Source organism: Enhydra lutris, unplaced genomic scaffold (genome assembly GCF_002288905.1).
Source record: "Enhydra lutris kenyoni isolate GAN:26980312 unplaced genomic scaffold, ASM228890v2 scaffoldscaffold17, whole genome shotgun sequence".
In the NCBI taxonomy this organism is placed as follows: domain Eukaryota; kingdom Metazoa; phylum Chordata; class Mammalia; order Carnivora; family Mustelidae; genus Enhydra; species Enhydra lutris.
In genome coordinates this window covers 23,908,881-23,921,826 of record NW_019154101.1, presented here as the reverse complement: position 1 = coordinate 23,921,826, position 12,946 = coordinate 23,908,881, and the positions used below count along the sequence as shown (strand labels likewise).

At 37.4% G+C, this 12,946-nt stretch overlaps 1 protein-coding gene across 1 annotated transcript in view; it reads right to left on the bottom strand.

Moving 5' to 3' along the window:
* LOC111147662 (laminin subunit alpha 2) overlaps window positions 1-12,946 on the bottom strand; it is a 502,086-nt gene that overhangs the window by 284,547 nt on the left and 204,593 nt on the right. The window contains exons 12-13 of the mRNA XM_022503866.1: window positions 6,232-6,333; window positions 4,606-4,817 (exon numbers count right to left, since the gene is read on the bottom strand). Coding sequence (XP_022359574.1) covers window positions 4,606-4,817; window positions 6,232-6,333 — 314 coding nt within the window. The remainder of the gene's footprint in view (window positions 1-4,605; window positions 4,818-6,231; window positions 6,334-12,946) is intronic.

Sequence of the window (12,946 nt, the reverse complement as noted above, 5' to 3'; positions counted from 1 at the left end):
TGCCTTCCATTCTGGAGTATGCCTTTTTTAAATTCAGTGATCATTTATCCACCATCATATCCTCTTTGTTTAGCTTAGAACAACCACATCATAATAATTACTGCTTACTGAGTGTCTGCCATAACGGGGCTTGACAGACATCTCATTTAACTATGAGTGAATGCAGTGTGGTAATTGTGTTATTGTCTGCATTTACAAACGAAGAATCTGAGACTCAGAGAAGGGTTGTGTCCAAGATAATACAGTTAGCCAACAGTGCAGCACAGAATCAAACCCAAGCATGACTACAAAACCAATGATCATCTTGTGATCCTACATTGTCTCCCAACATATTGCTAAATAGTACATCAGGTGTTTTTGGTACATGATTTTCTCACCTAGCCTTCCATCTTGAAAGTTAGACATTGCTTCTGCTATTATACAGAGGAGGAGACTGAGACTTAGATATATATAAAAGGCACTGAGTAAATGCTGGCAGACTGAATGAATCCAATATTTACAGAATTGATTTGGCTGGTAGTCCAAGACAATAGCAGGGAAACACAGGTGGGTTTAAACCCCTTACCAAGAGCCCAACACCTAGTGAGTTGCATAATTTTATAAAAAATTTTAATGGCTTTATCAGTATAATTTCTTCAAAAAATGATACCTGTATCATTAATTTCAAAAGGTAGATGCATTCTATGCATCCCTATCAACACTATTACTATAATCATCAAGAGGCTCCTTTATTTACAAGGGTTTTTCTAGATGATTTATTACATAAATTCTGTGTAATGTTTTTGGTACAACCCCCCCAACACACATTTACTCTAAAAAGTCATATGAAGATATCTTGCCTTGAAACAATTCTGAATTCACTTTCAAACAATAAAAACACATGAAGTGTGTCATGATAAAGTTATGATGGGGGTTCAATTATGCTGTGGTAACAACTCCATATTCTTAGTGACTTAACAGAAAACAAAAAATTTACTAGTGCAAAATCCTCCACAGTTCTGAGTGAGTGATGGTTAAGGGCGGCTGACCTCTATATGCTGTCAATACTTAGGTTATTTTTATCTTCTGGTAGGTGGATAAGCTCCAGAGAGTCTCATACTAGCAATTCAATGCTTTTCTTGTGTGTGTGTCAGGGGTGGGGGGAGGAAGGCGGCAGGGGGGACTCACTCCCACTCACGTACCATTGGCCAAACCAAGTCATATGACCATATCTACCCTCAGAGGTTAGGGAAATGTAATACTATGAAAGGAGTTGTTTGGATCTGGGTATTTACCCAAGGAAAACAAAAACACTAATTTAAAAAGATGTATATATCCTATGTTTATTACAGCATTATTTACTACAGTCAATATATGCAAACAACCTACATGTCTAACAACAAATGGATGGCTAAAGAAGATGTGGTAATATATACACAATGGAATAGTACTCAGCCATAACAAATAATGTGATCTTACCATTTGTTACAGCATAGAAAGCCCAAGGGGGTATTATGCTAAGTGAAAAAAGTCAGACGGAGAAAGATAAATACCATATAATTTCACTTATATGTGGAATCTGCAACACAGAGCAAAGGGACAAATAAACAAATGACAACAAAGATGGAAACTGGCTCATAAATACAGAGCACCAATAGGTGACTGCCAGAGTGGAGGGAGTAGGGGATAGGCAAAGTAAGTGAAGGGAACTGAGGTACAAACTTCTGGTTATAACATAAATAGGTCATGGGGATGAAAAGTATAGCATCGGGAATATGGTCAATATTATTGCAATCAGGTTGTATGGTGAGAGATGGTAACTACACTTAACGTGAACATTTTGTAATGTATATCATTGCTGAATCACTATGTCATACAACTGAAACTAATGATAATATATGTCAACTATACTTCAATGAAGATTTTAAAAGTAAATAAGTAAATAATAAAATAAAATAAAAAGGGAGGGAATTGGAAATTTTGATGAATTGAACTAATGTCTGCTATAAAGTAAAAGAAAAAAAAACACACAACAACACAGAGCTAACACCTGAGATATTTAAGAAAAGCTGAACAGATTCCTTGGCTTGAGTTAAATATCAAGGGTGCTACTAAAGCTAATGTTTAGACAATTTAGAGGAGAGAGATGTATGATTTGGTTAGGTTAATTTCTATTTCTAACAGAAGGATGAAATTTTTCTGTTTTTATCCTCATCTTACCAATGAGGGCAAGGAGAAAGAAATCAATTAATTTTATTGTATGAGCCTCTCAGCATTCTGGAAAAGGATGACAGTAAAAATTGTCCCCATTTTGGAGCTATTACTATGTGTTTTATTCTCCATGTCTCCAAAGTCTTAATGGTACTTGGAGAAAATGGTACTGCTTTGCAGTGACTAAGGTCAGATAGAAATGCTTCCAATTTGTGCGCCTATTCGCCATTAGCAAAATGCTTTTGCAGCCCTCTAATTCTATTCTCCTGGTGACCTTTGGAAGTTGGCAAGGCAATTGTCCTCCTCTGTATTTCACAGACGAGGTGACTGAAATTCAAAGAGGTCAAAGCTACACTTATGTTTACAACTATTAAATAGCTGAATTGAAAACACAAGTCAAAATCCTGACCCACAGGCTAGTTCTCCTTCAACTATTCATCTGCATCTAACCACACAGCTGGAGGAAGGGAAGTCCCCTGTGCTGAGAACTACCAGAGAAATAAATCTTCCTTAAATACCACAGAAATACCAAGTTTTGTGGAGATGGCTTCAATTTACCTGTGCTTACATACAAAGTGCATGCCAGGTCTGAAGCCTACTATGCAAGACAAGTTGAAATCAATTCAAGTGATGTTTCACAAATATGACTCAATCCACTTGGAGATCAGAGATAAACAAAATATAACAAGTTCATGGAGTGGGGATTTAGGCTGACTGTTTACCTGAAATGGGTAGGCATTTCAAATCTGACCTTGGGTTCTCCTTCTAGAAGGACAGTGCTTTAGGTAACGGAGGCTGCAGAAAGCAGCCACCCACTTGGATTAACTCCAGTGTTGTTTCCCATACCCTTGCTCTGTGAACATGCCACTCATACCATGGGAACACTTTGCAAGGCTTCAAATGAAGGTGATGATTTTGATCGGTAGACACGGAAATTACCTGATATAAATCAGGAGGAAATGCCTTTGGATAACTAGTCTGAGAAGCAAGGCTGACAAAAATAAATAAGCCCCCTAGCTGCTTTTTGTCAATTTGGTTGTCATTCACATTGAAAGCCAGAGGACTCATCTCTCTGTACTATTTAAATATCATGACAATCTCTATTTACTAAATGGGAGAAAACATAATTAATTCCTAAGTGCTGCTTCACATCTTCATGGCATTTTAACCCAGCTTCCAGAAGAATTGCCTATGCAAAAGAGGTACACTGTTTGACAATAGTTCTGTTTATGAATCTGCAGTCTTCTCCTTTGGGAGATGTTAATGATGATTACACTTAGTTGAAATGGTACAAGTGAAAGACAAACTAGGCAGCAGCACGAGCAAATGATGGGAGTGGGGGAGCATCAGTATTAAAAACAAAAAACAAAAAACAGACCCTCCTGTAGGTAAACCAGTATTGGAGACATTCCTTTGATTCTGATTACGTCATGTTGTCATTTCGGGTCATGTTTCATCATCTAACTCAATCTCATTTGGGGGGAAGTTGGCATGCTATCTTGTGTGTATTCTGGAAAAAAGCTCATTCAGACATAGTTGAAGTTCATAGTTCATTGGACAAATACATCACTGTTTTTAAAATGAAAAGCATAGCAGCCTACAGTCAGTCGGATATGAGCATGTTTGGTTCCAGTCAGAAGTTCTCTCTTTAAAGAAAAGAATGGAAAACAACCAATTCCAGTTAATGAGCACTTTCCATAATTACCACATATAATTTTCACAACGACCCTGAAAGGTAGACACTATAATCTCCACTTTACACTTGAAGGAACCAAGTTTCCGCAAGGACCAATCACTTGCCAAAGGTCACACATAAAATAAGCAATTGAGCTCACTGAATTCCTAGTTAGGTTGGCTCCAAAGCTCATACTCGTTCCTTTACATCACACAGCCATCCCAGCCTTTTATAAAGAGACTTGTGATTATTTAGAGGAAAGTGTTAAATTTCTTATTACAAAGTATATACTATTAAGCTAGATACATGTTAATCAATTCATGGAAGAAAATACTTTACAAACTACTTTCTGAATATGACTACCCTGGAGTTATACATCTTTAGTTTCCCACAATCTGAGTCATCATAATGGAGATTTTAATTTCCAGTATAGAATTTCTCAGAATGCGGAGTATTTTTCACCAAACTCTCTGGCTAAACTGTGAAGGAATTGTCAATACTAGAAAAGACACATTCCAAAAACACATTCCTTCTGAGTATTTCAATTTTAAAGTTTTACTAGAAATGCTTTTCAGAAAACTAGTGCTCGACTCTTATCTACTATCTGAAGGAAACCTACAGATCTTCAAAGTCACTCTTCTGAAGGAAACCTACAGATCTTCAAAGTCACTCTTCTACCGCAGGCCTGTTTGGTCCAAAGGAATTGTGCCAACACTGGGAAATGTAGTTCTTGAGTTTACCTGAAGATGGCATCTATCCCAAGGCTGTACGTGATTTGTATGAGGACTCTCTTCAAATTTGCAAGCACAGTCAGCAACTCTCTTCTACTGACCGGGAAATTTGTGCCATGAATGGTAAACAATTCTTCTTTAAGTGACAATATATGAGTATGTTCTTCATACGGTTGCAGATACACCTCATCTTGGGCTGTGCTGATTCTCAAGTCATTTCCCTAAAGGGAAAAAGAAAGTACAAAAGGGCAAAAGTGTGAAAGGTTTAAAGGGTAAAGAGTATGCATATTTGGATTTGCCACTTAGTGAATTATCCTCAGTAGATTTTTAATTCCAGCTTGGCTTTCCTTTCATTCAGTATATTTCTGGCATACTTGAAAGTAAGAGAAGGCAAATTAACTGTTAGCCTTAACCAGATGAAGGACTAAGTATAAGATTTGTTATGCATGACCTTGCTTCCACCATTAACTGAAAGAGTCTTGGCAACTCATACATACACGTGTGACTACAAATACCTTGATTTTATGCAAGTGCACAGTAACTGCATATTTCAAATATATTATTTTATGGTGACTGTGGGTTGTATAGAAAAATAGGGAAGAAAACTTACCACAGTGTAGTGTCATAAGCTTTCATTTGGAAGAACTTTTCTCTATGGGAAAACAAAAACAAACCTGAAAAGCTCTGGACTCTAGTGTTCCCAAGAAGATAATGCATCCTTACAGGGAATGTATGGACTGACCTATGACATTTAGGTTATCCTTCTTCTCTGAGTTCATTTATACTAATAATATAGAACTTCACAACATTTTACATTTAGAGAATCCCTTTTATCTTGAAGGAATTCCTAGACACACTTCTAGTTTCATAGACACACACACATGCATACATATATGTGTAGTAATATGTATCACCCAGATCTCTTCACCTAATATTGGAAATATGTATGTTGGGGGAAGAATTCTGTCACTGATTTACATGCATGAAATGTTCAAGGCAAAGAACAACAAGGCATGGTACTAAATCAACATCAATCCATTTGGAATCACAAATGTGCATGCAAGTGTGTGCCTTTGAGACTGTGTAAGTGTTGGAGGAAGAGTATGAGAAAAGGGGCAGAGAGCCTCTAAGATATCTTTAGGCCTTCAGCATTTTGAAATTGTTGATGGCCCCAATCCTGAAAGCAGTTCTCCTATGTCTTTCTTATCTAAATTAAGAGTTTTGAAGTCAAGATTTAACTATACCTAAATAAACAAGTTTCTTTCTCCATGTGCCTCTGCCTAATATAAACAAAGAAGTAGACCATAAAATCTATTTGGAAGCAAGGAAAGATGGAAAAAATTGAACTATGTAAATCAGCATTTGCCTAAACACTTCATCATACTTATAATCTTGGGAATATGGTCAGTATGTTTTTATTTTAAATTCTACTTTATCTACTTTATCATTGGAACCTAATGAATATGCTCAGTCTTTTAGATATATCTCAGGGTGAAACATAACATGGGCATAAAAAAATTTCCCAAGATAAAATATTCCCTAAGTCCCATGTAAATTAATGTCAAAACCAATCAGGTAAGGAATAACTTAAGAGTGTGAAACAGTTGAACATAAATGATCTGCTCCATACTCTACCTCTAAGATAACCACAATCTGGAGTACACGTTCTATATCTTCTTCTTGTTCTTCAAAGTCATATGATATGGTAAATGTCAATTGTCCTCCAGCTGCTGTAAGCTACAACAGAGGAGATACGTAATCATTACAAGATAGGAGATGGGCTATTAACTCATATTTTACTTATTATTTTAAAATCATTTTATTGTTCTAGAGGGTAGGATTTGGAAGAAACAGAAATTACAAGAGTGCAGAGTGAGAATGATAGACATTTCTTTAGCAGTAACCTTTATACGAACCTTACCCATCAATAGCAAGCCTGACATAAATATAAATTCATGTATTGTTTTTCCCAGTATTGCAGGCTTGCTGATATAGGTTAAGCTCCATGAAACCAAACACAGCCCCTCCTGTCATTTTCCTCATCTATAACTTAAGCTTTACAATTCCCAAGCAGAGAAGGATCTTTGTCAAAATTGGGAGATTTCTACCCATCCCTGAGGGTCACTCACTTTCTGTTGGTATGAACACCTTCAACAAAGACATCACTTCATTTGACAGTGACTTTCCATAGACTATAAGCTAAACTTGGAAATGCTATGGGTCAGAGCAAAATAAAAGAATAGCAACAAATTTTATATTATGATTCAATTCAATCAAAACTCCCAAAGAAGGTACGCTTTTCCCTGTGCAATCAAATATACTTTGTTGGAATGAATGTTATTATCCCTTTTCATTAGACAAACTTCTTTTCTTCCACTATGCATGCCAAGTCCCATATGATGGGTGCTTGAGGTTTACATCTTTGACATTGACAGTAACCTTGCAGAAAGGGGGGAAAAAAAAAAAAGGAGAGCAAGATCATTTATAGGACAGGAATCAACACTGGAGCTTGAGTGACAGATTCGATGCAAATACTGCAGTCCTTTTTAAAAAATTCCACTCCAGCATTGTAAATAAAGACATTCATAAAACAAAGCTGATGATTTGTATTCTGCTGTTTCCTCCATGCTGACACACAGAGCCCCAGCTCCGTAGCCGTTGGCTCTCCACAGCCTCTTCCTGCAGACCCCGACCACAAAGCAATTCCCAGCGATGCACGGGATGGAGGAGGAGGAACCTGGATTCCTCTCAGAGTTGTTCCGTGGGGAATGGCTTAATAAACATAACTTGCCATGGCTGATTAAACAGGGTTTCCAAATTGCAGCTCTGCAATGTCTTCTAAGAGCTCATTACATGGAGCGCTAGTAGGAACTGGTATTCAGAAAACTTTTATTCCCCTGTTCCACTGAGAAATAGCACTCCTCTAATGTCTTTTCATATATAAAATAATAAATACCTGCCTGGACTATAGCACTTGGCAGTCTTGTGAGTAATGAAGGGTGAATATATGTAAAAGGTTTTTGGTTCTATTAAGATAAGCATCCTAAATATTACCTTGCATACTTGTTCAAAATCAGCCAGACCATTTTCTCAAGAAGAGTCTAGACAGGCAGCAGGAAAGAATGCTTTATAGATTTCAAAGGCTGAACTATTTAGAATTTTCTTCATTTATAAAAATATTTTGTAGGACCTAGGGTTGGAGTTTGGGAAAAACACCAGGATGTAGCTTTATAATGTTGCAAAAACTTTTGAGCTTCCAAATATATTTTGATCATTTAAAATTTGGACATTTATTTATTTATTTATTTATTTATTTGGGGGAATGTGTTTCCCTAAAAGAAAAGGAAAAAAGATCAATTTTAATTCATAATTTCTTAATTTAAAATTACACAAATGTGGGGAACTCAGAATGAAAGGTAATGCCTATTCTGCTTGTAAGCGCCGAAGCGAGTGTAATTTGAATATCCAAGCTTTTTTTTTTTTTTTAAAGATTTATTTGTTTATTTGAGAGAGAGCACAAAAGCATACATGCACATGCACAAGGGAGGGATAGACGGAGAGGAAGAGAGAGAATCTCAGGGGACTCTGCATTGAGCTTAGTGGACTGGGGACTTGATCCCATGACCGTGAGATCATGACCTGAGCCAAAATCAAGAGTCAGACATAAAACCAACTGAGATATCCAGGAGCCCCAGAATATCCAAGCTTTTAAGGCTTTAGATGAAATAGAAAAATGTTTGATTTGTTACAACATTTCATTTGTTTATGTTGTTTCTATACCTACTCATAATAATTATAAAGTTAAATAACATAAAATAATGGGGGAGGAATGAGGATGGAAATGGGAAAAAGAAACAAATACAGAAAAAGGGCCCTTCAGCAGGTCAATCATAATATAAAATATAAAACAAGAACTAAGGAGTAGAATTAATTCAATCTGTTCTTCTGAGGGCTTATGATAATAATAGTAATAAAAATGAAAACTTGACTTTTCACTCACATTTCATAAAGCAAATTTTCCCCAACTCTTCCATGTATCTTTGATACCTATACTTCGGTACTGTTAGAACCAGTTTTGAATCATCTAAAAATTTGCATGAGTGAATCCATTTTCCTTCCACCTAAGTTATGTGGAAGCAGACCATTTTAAAAAGATGTATGATGATGTAATAAGCTTTGATTTTTTCTCCGAGTCACAAATATCAATTTCCATAGTATTAGAATCATTGTCTTTTTCATTCACCTTAAAGCTATATATCTATGGCCATTTCTTTTTCTTTTGTTTAAGATATTTGTTTATTTATTTGAGAGAGAATGAAAGCACCAGCAGGAGGGAGGATTGATCAGTGGGCGAGGGATAAGCAGACTCACCGCTGAGCAGGGAGCCCAATGCAGAGACTCAGTTCCAGGACCCTGGGATCATGTCCTGAGCCAAACGCAGATGCTTAACCAACTGAGCCACCCTGGTGTATGGCCATTTCTATATGGCAGCTTAGTTAACTCCTTATTTAAGTTGTTTTCAAAAAGGATTGCTTAAGATGCCATCCCACAGTTTAGAAGTTATCTTTCCCAACAAGTACACACCATTATTTGAAAGTCTTTGTAATGAGTCAACTATAAGACAGCATCTTCTTTTCTGAGATTTTGGGGAAAAACCTGTGAGACTATTCAGAGTATAAACTGCCCTTTCCTATAGCTTTGGATGAAGAAGTGTCTGCCTCTTCTCCATCTATCCACCACTCTATATTACAAATGTCACCTTCACTTGGCTCTTCCATGTCCTTGCTTTCTCACTCTCCTATAATCCCTTTGTTATCCCAATCTTCAATCTCTCCATCAAATCCAATGTACACAGAGCTGCCAATCATCAACCAACTTTATTGTCTCTCCTAAGTATTATCTATGATCTATGGTTATTTATTATTTTCACTCTCAAACTCAGATATAGGATATTGCATTCATTTTCTTTATTCTTACCCTTCCAACCTTTCTTATTTTTCCTACTGCATCCTTTCACCCCTAGTACTCCATTAAAAGAGTTTCTTGAAAGGTCATTATTAGCTCTATCTAGCAACCACTAATGGACCTTAGGTTCAGTTTTAGTCTTTATTTGTATGTGGCATGTAATGGCTCTTAAAATTCTCAACTCCTTTGTCTTCTATTGCACCAAACTTCTGTGATACCCCTTCCTCTGACTTGGTTATATCACTGTCTCATTTGTAGATACATTTTTCTTTCTAATTCTATACTCCATGTATGGATGTCTCCAAGACTCTTACTCTTTTGGTTACTGTTTCTTATTGACTATTTTTTCCTCTGGTGGATTTTTAAGATTTTATTTATTTATTTGAGAGAGAGAGAGAAAGAGGCAGAAGAGAGCACAAGCAGGCAGGGAACAACAGGCAGATGGAGAAGTGGACTGGGAGCCTGACCTGGGACTCCATCCCAAGACCCAGAGATCATGACCTGAGCGGAAGGCAGACGCTTAACCAGCTGAGCCACCCAGGCGCCCCCTCCATTGGATTTAACTATGTTTATACCTGGTTCCTCAATCTGTATCTTCTATCCTGTGCTGTGCTGTGTGTCTGTGTTAGTTTACTCAGGCTCCCATAATAAAACACCGACTGGGTCCTTAAACAACAGAAATCTGAGATCAAGGTGTCAGCAGAAGTGGTTTCGTCTGTAGTCTCTCCTCTTGGCTGTAGATGGCCATCCTTACCCTGTGTCCTCACATGGTCTTCTTTTTGTGTTCATCTGTGTTCTAATTCCTTTTTTTTTTTTTAACATTTTATTTATTTATTTGAGAGAGAGAGAGAGACAGTGAGAGAGAGCATGAGCAAGGAGAAGGTCAGAGGGAGAAGCAGACTCCCCGTGGAGCTGGGAGCCCGATGCGGGACTCGATCCCGGAACTCCAGGATCATGACCTGAGCCGAAGGCAGTTGCTTAACCAACTGAACCACCCAGGTGCCCTAATTCCTTCTTTTTAAAAGGACACCAGTCATACTGAATTGTACCCACCCTAACTACCTAATTTCAATTTATTTTTATTTAATTTTTTTAAAGATTTTTATTTTATTTATTTGACAGACAGAGATCACAAGTAGGCAGAGAGGCAGGCAGAGAGAGAGAGGAGGAGGAAGCAGGCTCTCCGCTGAGCAGAAAGCCCGATGCAGGGATCGATCCCAGGACCCTGGGATCATGACCTGAGCTGAAGGCAGAGGCTTTAACCCACTGAGCTACCAGGCGCCCCACCTCATTTCAATTTAATTCCCTCTTTAAAAATCCTTTCTCCAAATAGTCAAATCCTAAGATTCTGAGGGTTAGGACATCTGCATATGAATTCAGGGGCAGGTATACAGTTCAGCCTATAGCAGTTTTATACTGAGTGGTTTTTTTAATAATGTCTCAAACACTCAACATACCCAGTTAATCTTATTATCTGGATCTTTCCAGAAAACAAACTTGATTATTTTCCCAACTTCCATGATTGGGTCAGGTCAATTGTTTTTTTTTTTTTTTTTCTCTATTTCAAATTAGAAACCATAGGTACAACATAATATTGTTTTCTCTGTGTTATTTGTATCAAATTAGTCTCAATCTTATTCTAGTGAAATATTTCTTGTCTAACTTTCTATTTTCACTACTATATCACAGTTAGTAGTGAAAGTAGTCACCAAGTGTTTGAATTCAATTCTCTGACCTCACTCATTACTTCTGTTATTGCCTCCCCTAATGAAGGACCTCTAGTGGTCCTGGGACCACTTCATTCAAGTTTCTACATTTCGTTCAAGTTTCTACAGAATTTTAATACTCTCTAGGATCTATCTAGCCCCTTTTCACAAGCTTTGCACAGAGGTGGCCCACGGCACTGCGGTAAACTCACAAAGGCACTGTGGGATACTGTCAATATTTAAAGGAAACATAAGCAATACTATGTATCTGTTGGATACCACATAAACAACTAGCTTGAGGTACTTCACAGTTTTAACATGGGAAAACTTTATATTCCTTTCAGTGATATTCTCAAAACATCAAGCTCTGTTTTTGCACTTTCAGCCATTCTGTATCTTTGTCAAAGGAAGTCTTCAGTGGATGCTGTGATAAAAACCAAATATTGCACAAAAATCAATGCGAAACAGGAATTAAAGGTAGCAAACTCGTTCTAGGTTTAAGAAGTTGTGTATTACCCAGTGGGCACACAAATCCCCTTTAGTAAGTCATCCTATTTATTTATGGGGGAAAAAAAATTATTATATTGCTTGAACTTGTGTGCATTATCTTTTTAGGTGGTTGTTCAGTTGTTAAAATGCAAATATTTGTTAAGTTGTTTGGCCCTCGCTACTGTGGCATATTCAATTGGTCTAGGAGACACTGCAAAACAACAACAACAATAACAAAACAAAGTAAGAGTACCGTACCACAAATTGAAGTTTTGGGACTTCCGACTTAGCCCCTGTTTGTATCTACCCATTCTCCTACTTTGATTTGCTTCAACTCATTTTCCTGCTGAAATTCTCACTCCAACAGCTCTCTGACTATTCAAATGCTGCTTTTCTTGGGGCACCTGGGTGGCTCAGTGGGTTAAGCTTCTGCCTTTAGCTCAGGTCATGATCCCAGTGTCCTGGGATCAAGCCCCACATCAGGCTCTCTGCTCTGCAGGAAGCCTGCTTCCCTCTCTCACTCTCTGCCTGCCTCTCTGCCTACTTGTGATCTCTGACTGTCAAATAAATAAATAAAATCTTAAAAAAAAATGCTGCTTTTCTTTCTCTGGTTGGCTAGTGTCCCACTGGTCTGAAGACTGAGGAGGAAAAAAGGGTTTCTTGGTGGTATTCTCAAAGACTCAGGGGCAACCACAGCAAATAAGAGAGCTAAAAGACTCTAGAACAGGGACAGCTCTGCATCAACTGTATCATCCATTAATGCTGGAGAATGCATTCTAACTACACGTCCCACGACATTGGTAAGTTACATGCACCATGTATAACTTCAATTTTCCACAATTTTAGACTCTGAAGACTCAACTTATAAATTTTATCTTTGAGAATTTCAAATTCATCCATTTTGGGGACAACACTAGAGCACTGCTTGTATTGCCAGTAGAACATTTCATTTTCTCTTGCTACTGAGGAACAAAACTGCCACTCTTCTATTGGCCAGAAAAATACAGTTTTCCACAGACAGAAGTAAGTGTAATTCCAGCTTACATTTAGAAATTCTTCCGTTTACTGGATAGATTATATTTATCAGAGATGAAAGTTGTGTTCCTTTTCAATACAAAGAGAAAGTGAATTTAATGAGAATAGTTCACTTCATGAAGGTCTCCAAAGACCTAGTGTTGTGTTTTTTTGTT